Below are 13874 nucleotides of genomic sequence, written 5' to 3'. Positions count from 1 at the left end.
ATAAGTGTATATTATGAAAAACTTTATACCAATAAATTAGATAACCTAGATGAAATGGACAAATTCTTAGCAAAACACAAACTACCTACACTGACTCAAGAAGAAATAGAAGATATCAATAAACCACTTACTAGAAAAGAGATTGCATCAGTCATCAAAAATATCCCAACAAAGAAAAGCCCAGGACCAGATGGCTTCACAGTGGAATTCTGCCAAACATTCCAAGGATTTAACACCAATCCTGATCAAACTCTCCCAACAATTTGAAAAGGAAGGAACACTGCCTAACTCATTTTATGAGGCTAACATCACCCTCATATGAAAGTCAGATAAAGATACCATAAGGAAAGAAAATAACAGGCCAGTATCCCTTTTGGAAATAGGTGCAAAAATTCTCTATACTAGTAAACTGAACCTAATAGCACATTAAAAGAATTGTCTACCATGATCAAGTGGATTTATCACAAGTAAACAAGGGAGGCTCAGTATAAGAACATCAATTAATGCAGTATACCAGATCAATAGGACAAAGGAAAAAAAATGCACAATCATCACAATTGATGCAGGAAAGGTATTTGACAAAATGCAGAACCCTTTCTTGACAAAACAAACAAATTCGGAAAGCTAGGAATGGAAAAAACTTCCTCAATATGGTAATGGGCATATGTGGAAAACCCAAGCTAACATCACACTCAATGGTCAGAGGCTGAGAGCTTCCCTTGAAGATCAGGAACAAGGCAAGAAAGCCCCTGACACCACTGTTCTTCAACATTGTACTGGAAGTCCTTGCTAGAGCAATTAGGCAATAAAAAGTAATAAAAGTTATCTAAACTGGAAAGGAAGAAGCAAATTTTCCCTTTTGCAGATGATAAACAGAAAATCCAGAAAAATCCACAACAAAACTCCTAGAGCTAATAAATGTATTTAGCAAAGTGGGGGGTAAAAGATCAACTTCTAAAAACCAATAATGCTTATGAACAATCAGAAGTCAAGAGAAAAGGTCCCATTCACAATAGCAACAGAATGAATCAAGTATCTGGGAATAAATCTACCCAAGGATGTAAAGGACTTGTACATACAAAACTTTAAAACATTGCTAAAAGAAAATAAAAAGAGGGAAGTGGATGTGGCTCAAGTGATAAGGCCTCTGCCTATCATGTGGGATGACCCAGGTTCAATCCCTGGGACCTCCTCATGAAAAAGAAGAGAAAGCATGCCATTGCGGTGAGCCAGTACCCACACGAGTGCCCGCGTGGTGAGCCAGTGCCCACATGAGTGCCATGTGGTGAGCCAGTACCCACATGAGTGCCCGCGTGGTGAGCCAGTGCCCACATGAGTGCCATGTGGTGAGCCAGTGCCCACATGAGTGCCCGCGTGGTGAGCCAGTGCCCACACGAGTGCCCACGTGGTGAGCCAGTGCCCACATGAGTGCCATGCGGTGAGCCAGTACCCACATGAGTGCCCGCGTGGTGAGCCAGTGCCCACATGAGTGCCCGTGTGGTGAGCCAGTGCCCACACGAGTGCCCGTGTGGTGAGCCAGTGCCCACACGAGTGCCCACGTGGTGAGCCAGTGCCCACACGAGTGCCATGCGGTGAGCCAGTGCCCACACGAGTGCCCGCGTGGTGAGCCAGTGCCCACATGAGTGCCCGCGTGGTGAGCCAGTGCCCACACGAGTGCCCGCGTGGTGAGCCAGTGCCCACATGAGTGCCCGCGTGGTGAGCCAGTGCCCACATGAGTGCCCGCGTGGTGAGCCAGTGCCCACGAGTGCCCGCGTGGTGAGCCAGTGCCCACATGAGTGCCCGCGTGGTGAGCCAGTGCCCACATGAGTGCCCGCGTAGTGATCCAGTGCCCACATGAGTGCCATGCGGTGAGCCATTGCCCACATGAGTGCCCGCATGGTGAGCCAGTGTCCACGAGTGCCATGTGGTGAGCCAGTGCCCACGAGTGCCATGTGGTGAGCCAGTGCCCACATGAGTGCCCGCGTGGTGAGCCAGTGCCCACATGAGTGCCATGCGGTGAGCCATTGCCCACATGAGTGCCCGCATGGTGAGCCAGTGTCCACGAGTGCCATGTGGTGAGCCAGTGCCCACGAGTGCCATGTGGTGAGCCAGTGCCCACATGAGTGCCCGCGTGGTGAGCCAGTGCCCACATGAGTGCCATGCGGTGAGCCATTGCCCACATGAGTGCCCGCATGGTGAGCCAGTGCCCACATGAGTGCCCGTGTGGTGAGCCAGTGTCCACGAGTGCCATGTGGTGAGCCAGTGCCCACATGAGTGCCCGCGTGGTGAGCCAGTGCCCACATGAGTGCCTGTGTGGTGAGCCAAGTGCCCACATGAGTGCCTGTGGCGGGGGGCTCAGTGACCGCATGGTGACCTAGTGCCTCCACAAGTGAGTCACACAGCAAGATGATGACACAACAAAAGAGAGACGAAGGGGAGAGTCAAGACGAAGTGCAGCAGAGACCAGGAGCTGAGGTGGCGCAATTGAGAGAGAACCTCTCTCCACATCAGAGGTCCCCAGAATTGAATCCCTCTGAATCCTAAAGGAGAAAGATGAGAAGACAAAAAAGAAAAATAGATACAGAAGATCACACAGATAATGGACACAGACGGCAAAAACAGCAGGGCGAGGGCAAGAGTAGGGGTGTGGGAGGGGGAAAATAAATACATCTTTAAAAAGAAAAGAAAAAGAGAACCTATTTAGGTCCATTTATTTAAATGGAAGATATTCCGTGCTCACGTATTGGAAGACTAAATATCAAGATGTCAATTCTACCCAAAGCAATTTATAGATTCAATGCAATCCCTAATAAAATTCTAACAACCTTCTTTGCAGAAATAGAAAAACAATCATCAAATTTATATGGAATGGTAAAAGACCCAGAGTAGCTAAAACCATCTTAAAAAAGGAGAATGAAGTTGGAAGACTCATACTTCCCGATCTTAAAACTTAATACAAAGGCATAGTAATCAAAATAGCATGGTACTGACACAAGGACAGACATATAGACCAATGGAATAGAATAGAGAGCTCAGAAATTAACCCTTGTATTTATGGCCAACTGATTTTGACAAGGTAGCAAAGACCACTCACTTGGGAAAGAGTAGTGTCTTCAACAAATGGTGCTGGGAAAACTGGATCTACATTTGCAAAATAAAGGAGGACCCCTACTTCACACCATATATAACTATCAACTCAAAATGGATCAAAGACCTAAATGTAAGAGCTAGAACTATCAAACTCTAAGAAGAAAATATAGAAAAGTGTCTTCAGGACACTGTGTTAGGCAATGATTTCTTAGACTTTATAACCAAAGCACAAGCAACAAAAGAAAAAATAGATACATGTGACCTCATCAAAGTGAAAAACCTTTTGGTACTCAAAGAACTTTATCATGAAAGTAAAAAGACAAGCTACACAATGAGAGAAAATATTTGAAGGCCACATAGCTGATAAAGGGTTAATATCAGTATATAAAGAAATTCTTCAACTCAACAACAAAAAGACAAACAACCAAATAAAAAAATGGGCGAGACTTGAACAGACATCTCTCCAAAGACGATATATAAATGGCCAGAAAGCACATTTAAAGATGTTCAACATCATTAGCCACCAGGGAAATGCAAATCAAAACCACAGTGAGATATCATTTCACACCCATTAGAATGGCTGCTATTAACAAAATGGAAAATACAAGAGTTAGAGAGGATATGGAGAAGTAGAAATTCTCATTGATTGCTGGTGGTAATGAAAAACGGTGCAGCTGCTATGGAAGACAGTTTGGAGGTTTCTCAGAAAGCTACGTATAAAGTATCAAATGACCCAGAAATCTCACTACTAGGTATATAGGCAAAGGAACTGAAAACAGGGGTTCAGACCGATCTTTGCAAAATGATATTCATTATGGCATTATTCACAATTGCTAAAAGACAGAAGCCAACCCAAGTGTCCATCAACAGACAAATGGATAAAAAATATATAGTGGATACAAAAACGATTATTCAGCTGTAAAAAAGGAATGACATCCTGATATATGTGACAACATGGAGAAACCTTGAAGACATCATGTTGAGTAAAATAAGCCAGACACAAAAAGACAAATAATATATGATCTTACTGATTTGAAACAATTAGAATAAGCAAATTCATTGAGTCAGAATCTAGAATATGTTACCAGGGGACAGGGAAGGGATAGGGAATGTGAAGTTAAAGCTTAAAATGTACAGGGTTCCTACTTGGCATGATGGAAATGTTTTGGAAATGGATGGTGGTGACGGTAGCACAAAATTATGAATGCAATTAACAGCATTGAAATATGTATTGTATATATGGAAACAATAAAATTTTTTTAAAAATCCATGGAATTACACTACACAAACAGTGAACCCTAAGTTAAACCACGGACTTTAAATCACAGTAAAATTATAAAAATATGCTATTATCAATTGTAACAAATGTTCCCATACCAATGCAAGGTGGTGGTGGTATGGTAGAATATAGGAATTGTGTATTTTATGTAAGAGTGTTCTGTAAACTCAAAACTTCTCTAATAATGAAGAAGGGAAGGAAAAAAAACCCACCTTTGAGCTTCAAAGGACACCTTCAAGGAGGTAAAAAGAAAACTCAGAGAATGGGAGAGAATACTTGCATATCATGTATCTGATAGGGACCTGAATGCAGAACCCTTACAATTCAATAATAGCAAGACAAACAGCCCAATTTGAAAATGTGGGCAAAGGAGCAGAACAGACATTTCTATAAAGAAGACACACGAATTGCCAATAAGGGGGATATGAGAGCTTGTTCTTTCTATATTAATGAACTCATCCATTCATTCCTTCACTGAAAATGCACTGTTTAAGAGCCTTTGATTCTTAAGTCTCATGCTTTTCACTCACTAAAATGAAATTGAGCTTACCATGACACAGAAAAACAGGTTCTTCAGTAATTTTTGCAAATAAGATCTTTTATATCATTAAACAAGTACTGAAATATATTGAGCTCTAAAGCTCTAGTTTATAAGTATTACAGCAAAAATATAAATGGTATCCAATAAGTGAGTATATATTAAATCTACTAGATTAGTTCTGAATCTAATTTTTTCTTAAGAAATTGGTGCTTAGCTAACAAATAAGTAGAGAGAAGAGAAGGTAAAGTGCTCTATTTTCTTACCTGATCCAAATGCCTGTCTCTCATGAGTTCATACTCATTTTGCAGTGTGTGCTGGAAAAGGGTCCAGATGATGTGTTCTAGCTCTGGGTGGTCAGACAGCAGGCGGGCACACAGTGTATTTAGTCGGAGATATGCTAGCCGGTATACTGAGGAGATAACAGGAATTAGCTATGTTTTCTGTTCATTTGAATTTACAAGAGGATTTTTTTCATAACATTAAACTGCTAAAACCATAATGCTATCAAATAGCATTTTAACAGTAACCTCCTCTCTACCACTATTTAATAAATGATTCCTAGACTTAGCACAGTGCGAGGAACACAGAGGACACAATAATACTTGCTGAATTGACTATTACAGCATGAGATTAAGGTATAGGGTAGAGAGGAGTAAAGGTCATAAGATACTGTAGAGTAAATTAAAAAAAACAAATAGAGTTTGTTTCAGTTCTGTTGTTAATCACTCATCATAGATGTTGCAAATTCTCATTAACAGAGAAGCGGATTTGGCTCAACTGATAGAGCACCTGCCTATCATATGGGAGGTCCAGGGTTCAAACCCAGGGCCTCTTGTGGTGAGCTGGTCCACGTGCAGTGCTGATGCATGCATAAGGAGTGCTGTGCCACACAGGGGTGTCCCCTGCATAGGGGAGCCCCACAAGCAAGGAGTGTACCCTGCATGGAGAGCTGCCCCATGTGAAAAAAGTGCAGCCTGCCCAGGAATGGCACTGCACACATGGAGAACTGACGCGGCAAGATAATACAACAAAAAGAGAGACAGTTTCCTAGTGCCACTGACAAGACTGCAAGTGGACACAGAAGAACATAGTGAATGGATACAGAGAGCAGAAAACGGGGGGGAGGGGGGAGGAGAGAAATAAATAAAAAATAAATCTTTAAAAAAAATTCTCACTAACAATATATTCAGGAGGGATAATTATTTTTTAAAATAAGGGAACTGCCAATTTCCATTAATTTTTCCCATTCTAAAAAAAACCAACGTAGTATAATTTTCTAGGAAATATCAATTTTTCTGTTGAAAAAGGGTAGTATTATAGATTACCATGGTGGTAACATGACTGTTACATGAAATTTATTTACTGTCTATTAAAAAGTTCTAGTAGAAATAAAGGCTTAAAGAAAAGGAATCACAAAACTGGATTTCCATTTATTACTTTAAATAGAAAGGCCCATGGTTTAAAATAATACCTGTCAATGACTTGCATGAAATAATCAGCATTCTTTTAAAACTTTCAATTTATCCCAGTGGTTCTCAGACTTTATCATCCATCAGACTTACCTGGAAACAAGGATTGCTGGGTCCCACCTTAGAGTTTCTGACTGAGTAGGTCTGGGCTCTCATCTCTACCACTTCTTAGGTGATAATGAAAATTCTGTTGGTTGGGCCCAAACTTTGAGAGCCACTGCTTTGATATGAGGACTAACTTATAATATCCCTAGTAAGCCCAGTGTATTTCTTACATGAATAACATCAAGGAAAAGATTCATCCTACAGGAATTTCACTTTCTTTCAAAAAGCTCCAAAAATGAGTGTGCACTTGCAAGTGTATACACCTGCAGACACAGACAAACCGACCACCACACACACGATCAGAGTGCTCTGCAACCTGGCCACTGGCTTTCTTAACAGTCCTGATAATGTCTAGGAAATGTGTCTGCACTGGGCCATGGCACACCAGGTTGTCAACCCCATATACACATTTGAACAGCAAAGGTAACATCAGGGACAAATATTTCCAAACATTAATTTAAAAGCATAAAACACCTGCAGCAGCAAAGGTGATGACGTCTGTAACACTTTCTGAGTGCTTACTATGTGGTAGGCACTGTTGGAAGCATTTTATATGCATTAATTTATTTCATTCTCTCCAAAACCCTTTAAGGTACTTATCACTTTAAGGTAGATTATTACCATTTCCACATTCCAGTTGAGAAAACCGAGGCATAGAGAGAGAGATTAGGTGACTGGCCCAACGTCATACCTAGTAAGCAGAAGTACCATGGTTTGAACACAGGTAGCCTGGTTTCAGAGCCCATGATCTTGAAAGGAATCATCTACTAACCTTTTTTGTAAAAGAGTGAAAGGGAGGTAGATTTCAATGGCTTCTGAGTCTGGAAAGCTGAGGTTATTTGTGCCTCTGCATTTGGAGTAGAATTTATACGTGTGGTTGACCCTTTTTTCTTTGGGGATCTTAAAGGAGAAAGATACCTAGATATATTCAAAGGGAAAAGTCTTCATTTATAGTGTTCTCGGAATCTCACAGTCACACACACACAAGCTTGTACACATATGCACAAATACATCTTGTCCACTGAATCTGCTACTCTATATCAAATTCCCCAAGCAGGCAATTTAAATACAAGCTATCAAAGAAAGAGTAATAGGAATACGAAGGTCATCACCATGTCTAATTAACAGCTTTTCTGGAATTACTGCCTTATTGAAAAAAGTTGTCTTAAGTACATATGTTCAATTTCAATAATTGACATTAACTTAACACAACTACTGAGGCCAAATAATATGTTGTCATATTTCTCTGATTCTCCATTTAAGGAATTTGTATTCTTTTGGCAGCTGGGAGGCTGGGAGGTTCCCGCCGATGTGCCAACGTTGGACCTCACCCTATCCCTTCCTCGACCCCCTAGAGGTCCCTCAATAAAATGGCTTGGCCCTAAAAAAACAGAAAAAAAAACTGTATTGATAAGTATGGTTCACATATATGATTAAAAGACTCTAAATTACACACACATACACCTTAATTTTATAGTACGGCATTCAACGAATAATTCAGATATTATCAAGACAGATTTATATCTGCATACTAAATAAGTCAGTCATAAATCAAAACAGACATATTAGTAAATATTTTCTCATTTCCTGGAAGTTCTATTGCTCTGGATTGCCATCTTTTTTAACAGAATAATCCAGATCTACTTTCTGATTTTGTTTTGGTAGCTGAGAAACAAGTGAGCAGGAAGGAGGATTTGTACGTTATTATGAATGTTTCTACTGAATGTACTATATTAATTAGTAGACTGGAAAAAGGGACTCACCAGCACAATGATTTTATAATTGAAAGTGTTGGGTGGTCTACTATCCCCTTAAGTTCACTAACTGACAATATTATAGACTGATTAAACTTGTGCAGAGGTTAGGTACACTTGAGTTCCAGGAGTAAATATCCAATTACCTAACTGACATCACTATTTGAATCTTAAACTTAATAAGACCCAAGTAGAGCTCTTGATGTCTTCCCCAGTTCTCCCTATCTAGCAGATGGCTCTACATGACAATTGGTTTCTTAATTCAAAAACTTAGTTTTGATTTCTCCCTTTTCTTTATTCCTCAGTTCCAATGCAAAGCCAAGTCCTATTAGGTCTACCTCTGAAAAATATCCTCGATCTTTCCATTTCTTTCAGTCTCTACTGCCTTATCGTAGACAAAGTCATCCATAACTCCAACTTGGACTGCTGAAAGAAGCATCAAACTGGTCTCCCTACTTTCTCCCTTGCCCTGTTTCTTTCCCTCCACCAAACCCATGTGTTTTCCAAAATGCAGCCAGAGAGTGGCCTTGTAAGCATGCAGCCAGAGAGTGGCCTTGTAAGCATACAAATTACAAGGCATATATGCTTAAAATGCTTAAAGGTTTCTCACTGACCTTATAAAATCCAAACTCCTTACTATGCCATATGGGAATCTGTAAGACTGAGCTCCAGTTTACCTTTCCAACCTCATATAGCACCATTTTCCTCTTGCTCACCACACTCCAGTCATACTGGGATTTCTTTCTTTCCCTCACACCAGCCAGGTTTGTCTGCCCTTGGGCCTTTGCACTTGCTGTCTGCTCTACCTGGAATGGGCATCAAGTAGATTTTTTCCTGGCTAGCTCAGGTCAAACATCATCTCATCAGAGAAAGCATCCCTAAACACTCCATTACCCTCTCAATTTCTCTCTTCCACATCACTCTGTTTATTTCCTTTTCAACACTTACACTCTAAAATCTTCTTGTTAGTTTACATGTCCATTGACTATTTCCTTCTGCCAGAATATAAACTTTATGGGGTAAAGGATTTAGTCCCTCTTAATCACCTTTGTATTTCCAGTGCCTAGAACACTTCCTGGCACTCAACAGATAACCACTTATTAAATTAAAGGAAAAAATAAGGCTTGACCTAATTACATAAAAACAATACCTAGCAAACAAATTTATGTATGAAAGTAAGCTTTCTATATACTAGAAACGGTTTGGATGTAAGTTAATATGGAAATGATCTCTCTGGAAAAAGGTCCCTTACTAGATCATAGCACAATGTAATGTCAATTTCTATACAGAACTAAACAAAAACATAACATTAGGTATGTTTCTATGAAACAGTGTAGCCAGAGAGATTAAGAGCATTGCTTTGGGGTTAGATAGCTTTGGTTTGATTTCTATTGGTCTTAGCAAGTTACTTTATCTTTCTAATTCCTATGTTACAGATAATTGAGACCGACAGTAGAACCTACTAACCTTATAGGTCTTTTAGGAAGATTAAGTGAAAAAAGTACCCAGCACACCGCTCAGAAGACACCCTCAGTCACCGTCAGCTACTACTTTTTCCTTCCGTCACCAACACGCTCTAATCAACCAGTTTAGTCTTGTACCCCACACTACTCCCTACGCCTATCCTGTGCTTCACTCAAATTGACCACTCTGTCCTCCCTGGAAAAATGTTTCCTGCTTCCCTGGCTGTTACGACATGTCTGGCTTTTGGAACAGTCTCTGTCTTCTCCCTCTTCTCCAGTTTCCATGTTGAGATCCTATTCAGCTCTTAAGGCTGATCTAAATTGTCATCTCTGCTATGAAAACTGCCCTCATCATCCCAACCCTGAATGATTTCAGTAGCACTTTGAGCCATTTTATATGACTTTTCTTTAGGTCATGTACGTTATTTTCCTGCATCTTGTAAGCAGGAACAATGTCTTACTTAAAATTATATTCCCACAGCCACTACACGGTACCTTGCATGAAACTTATGTTCAAAATCTATTTGTGGATTGAATGGCTAATATACATATACTCCACTTACATATCTGCTGCAGTGTGGTTATTCTGGATGGGGAGGTTCAGAGTACAGGTAGATTCAAGGTGATCAGCTGGTCCTTCCCGGTCCTTTGATTGTTTAATAACATCAAATAAAGGTGAATCCTATATGAAACAAGATAACATTATAACAATATTAATAAGCAAGATTTTTCCATATACATTTATATTATTTGACATATTAAAGATTATGAATTTTACTCTACTTGATGGTAACAACTTAGAAGTCAGAATGAGATTTTCTCTACACTGTATTGATTGCCAATTTTTGTACTACACAAAAAAACAGGAACTGGGAAATGTATAATCATAAGTACCAAAAAAGAATTTAGAAATTAGGAAAAACAGATACATGAAAGATCCGAAGAGGGTAAAAAGAAGGAAATAATTAAAACATGAGCAGAGTTTAATGAAATTAAAAAGAGTAAAGTATACAGTTCAATTAACAAAGCTAAAAATTGGTTCTGTGAAGTAACTAATAAAATCAAACAAACCTCCAGCTAGACTGATCAAGAAAAAGAAGGTAGGTAAAGCAGTATTAGGAATGAAAAGGAGGACATAATCACATAGATTACAAAGATAATAGGGGATTGTTATGTATAATTTATGTCAATAAATGGGAAAACTTTGACTAAGTGGAAAATCCCTACAAAAATACAGACTTCCAAAACTCAATCAAAAAATAATTAACAGGAAGTGGGTGTAGCTCAAGCAGTTGGATACCCGCCTACCACGCGGGAGGTCCTGGGTTCAGTTTCCAGTGCCTCCTAAAGAAGACAAGTAAGACAGCGAGCTGACATGACAGGCTGGTGTGGTGAGCTGACACAATGAAGAGACACAATGAAAGACACAACTAGTGGGGAGTGGAGGTGGATCAAGTGACTGGGCGCCTCCATTCCACACTGGAGGTCCTGAGTTTAGTTCCTGGTACCTCCTAAAAAGATGACGAGCAGACACAGAGAGCACACAATGAACAGACACAGAGAGCATATAGCAAGTGCAAACAACGGGGATGGGGGGTGGGGGGAGAGAAATGAACAAATAAAATAAATCTTTTTAAAAGAAGTAATTAAAATGGAATAGCCCTAAACTATTAAAGAATTTCAATCAGTAATTAAATATCTCTCCAGAAAGAAAACATCAAGCCCAACTGGTTTTAGCAGGGAGTTCTACCACATATTCAAGGAATAGATAATTCCACCTTTATTCAAACTCTCCTAGAATAAAAAAGTAGAAAGTTTCTTCACTTCATTTTATGAGACTGATACAACACCGATACTAAAATCTGTCTAGATCACTATTGAGGGTTCACAGGATAGAGGACTAAAACAAGGATTAGAGTGGACTTACTGGTATTCTACTACAGAACCATTGTAACTAGTAATGGAAGAAACTGTAGCATTGATGAGAAAGTGGCCACAGTAGTTGCTGAGGGCAGGGAAAGGGAAGAAGAGATGTGATGTGGGGGCGTTTTTGGGACTTGGAGTTGTCCTAAATGATATTGTAGGGACAGATGCTGGACGTTATATATCCTGCCATAACCCACTGAATGTAATTGAGGAGAGTGTAAAATACAATGTGAACTATAATCCATGTGGTGCAGAGACTGCTCCAAGATGTATTCACCAAATGCAATGGAAGTGATGCAGTGATGAAGGAGGTTGTTGATGTAGGAGGATTGGAGGGGGTGGGGTATATGGGAATCTCATCTTTTTTATGTAACATTTTTTGTGATCTATGTATCTTCAGAAATATAAAAAAAAGAAAAAAGAAAAAAAATCTGTCTAGGACATTACAAAAAGGAAAATTACAGGCCCTCTCACTCATGAATCAAGATATTAAAATCCTAAACTACAAATATTATCAACCCAAATCATCAAGTTGAGTTTATCCAGGAAGGAAAGATTGGTTCAAAACTAGAAAATCTATAGTGCATTTCGCCTTATTACCAAATCAAAGGGGGGGGGGAGGGGGAGGGTGCTAATCTTATCAAAATCAATGCAAAAAAAGCTCTCATTTAAAAATCCATTCATAATTTATAAAAGGAAAAATTAGTAAACCAGGAACAAAGAGTATTTCCTAATTTGAAAAACGGTATCAAAAACTAACAAAAACCCTAGAGCAAACATAATCTGAAATGATGAAGCTTTAAAAGTATTCCTCTTGAAAGTCAAAAAAGAAAAGAATGCCTATTTCCGTGCTTTCTCTTTAGCATTTTACTAAGGTACCAGCCAGTTCAATAAGACAAAAAAATGATACAAAAGATCATTGAAAAAGATGAAAAAACAAAAATATAATTATTTATAGATAATATGACTCTCAATACATAAAACTCAATAAATTCTACATTGAAACTACTAAACCAAAAGAGATTAGCGGGAAGTGTCTGTGGCTCAAGTGACTGGGCTCCTGTCTAGGGTTCATTTCCCAAGGCCTCCTGGTGAAGGCAAGCTGGCCCGAGTGGAGAGCTGGCCCATGCAGAGTGCTGGCCTGCACGGAATGCTGACCTGTGTAGCATGCTGGCCCATGTAGGAGCACTGGCCCACACAGGAGTGCTGGCCCACATAGAAAGCTAGTGCAGCAAGATGACACACACACACAAAAAAGAGACACAGAGGAGAGACAATAAGAGACACAGTAGACCAGGGAGGTGACGTGGGGCAAGAGATTGAGCACCTCTCTCCCACTCCGGCAGGTCCCAGGATTGGTTCCCAGTGTTGCCTAAAGAGAAGACACAGAAGAACACACAGCCAAAGGTCACAGGAAGCAGACAGTGAGCGCAAAACAATGGTGGGGGAGGGCTGTAAAGAAATAATCTTTTAAAAAAAAGAGATTAGCAAGTTTACCAATATGAAATAAATTTGAAAAAAATAATTACAGTTCTATATATCAAGCAAAAGTTTAAAATGTAATTTTTAAAAATATTACAAAATAGTTAAGATCGGCAGTAGGAATCATGAAAGTGCTGATTCCAACACTATAACTGAAGGTGACTTCGATAAAGTACATATATGCAATAGTGTCCACATATGTATTCTAAGAGAGACAAGAAAACGATAGGTGGATGCTGTATTTATAGCAAAAGAGGAAGGGGTGCAATAGTCAGTAAAAATGGAAAACACTGAAGAATATAAGTAGATTTAAAAACCACATGAAGTCTATTCAATAAAAAAATTGGAAAAATTGAGAATTTGGAAAAATTCAGATCATTATGCATTCACACTACAAACAAAAAATAATTATTTATAATGTAAAAAACAAAACTGGAAAAGTATTAGAAGTAAATATAGGAGAATATCTTCATAACTTCTAACTTAGTAAGGAAGGACTTTGCTGGGTTTTGACCCAAACCCAGAAGTCATACAGAAAGACATGAACAGATCTAACTATAACAAATTGAAAATTCTATATAACTAAAATAACAATAAACTAAGTCTTTAAAAGATAAACAAAACTGGCTAAAGAGGGTGAACATTAGTTCCTCCTCTCTTCTAAAACCACATTAAAATGACAGTAAGTGAAGTATTTTAAAAGACAAACCTATGAGAACAAAGGGAATAGGAAGGAGGATATCAGAAACAAAATTTTGAAAGCTG

The 13874-nt window shown here is 39.3% G+C and overlaps 1 protein-coding gene across 2 annotated transcripts in view; it reads right to left on the bottom strand.

Moving 5' to 3' along the window:
* The window catches only part of RB1 (RB transcriptional corepressor 1), a 224318-nt gene that overhangs the window by 16264 nt on the left and 194180 nt on the right, over positions 1–13874 (bottom strand). Inside the window, exons 18-20 of one of the 2 annotated variants that reach the window (XM_004472854.5) lie at positions 10265–10383; positions 7257–7402; positions 5174–5319 (exon numbers count right to left, since the gene is read on the bottom strand). In XM_004472854.5, coding sequence (XP_004472911.2) covers positions 5174–5319; positions 7257–7402; positions 10265–10383 — 411 coding nt within the window. The remainder of the gene's footprint in view (positions 1–5173; positions 5320–7256; positions 7403–10264; positions 10384–13874) is intronic. The other variant, XM_058276704.1, reaches the window with a different exon arrangement.

Source organism: Dasypus novemcinctus, chromosome 15 (genome assembly GCF_030445035.2).
Source record: "Dasypus novemcinctus isolate mDasNov1 chromosome 15, mDasNov1.1.hap2, whole genome shotgun sequence".
Classification (NCBI taxonomy): Eukaryota; Metazoa; Chordata; class Mammalia; order Cingulata; family Dasypodidae; genus Dasypus; species Dasypus novemcinctus.
Note: the sequence above shows the minus strand (reverse complement) of the source record. Positions and strands in the feature narration are given on the sequence as shown.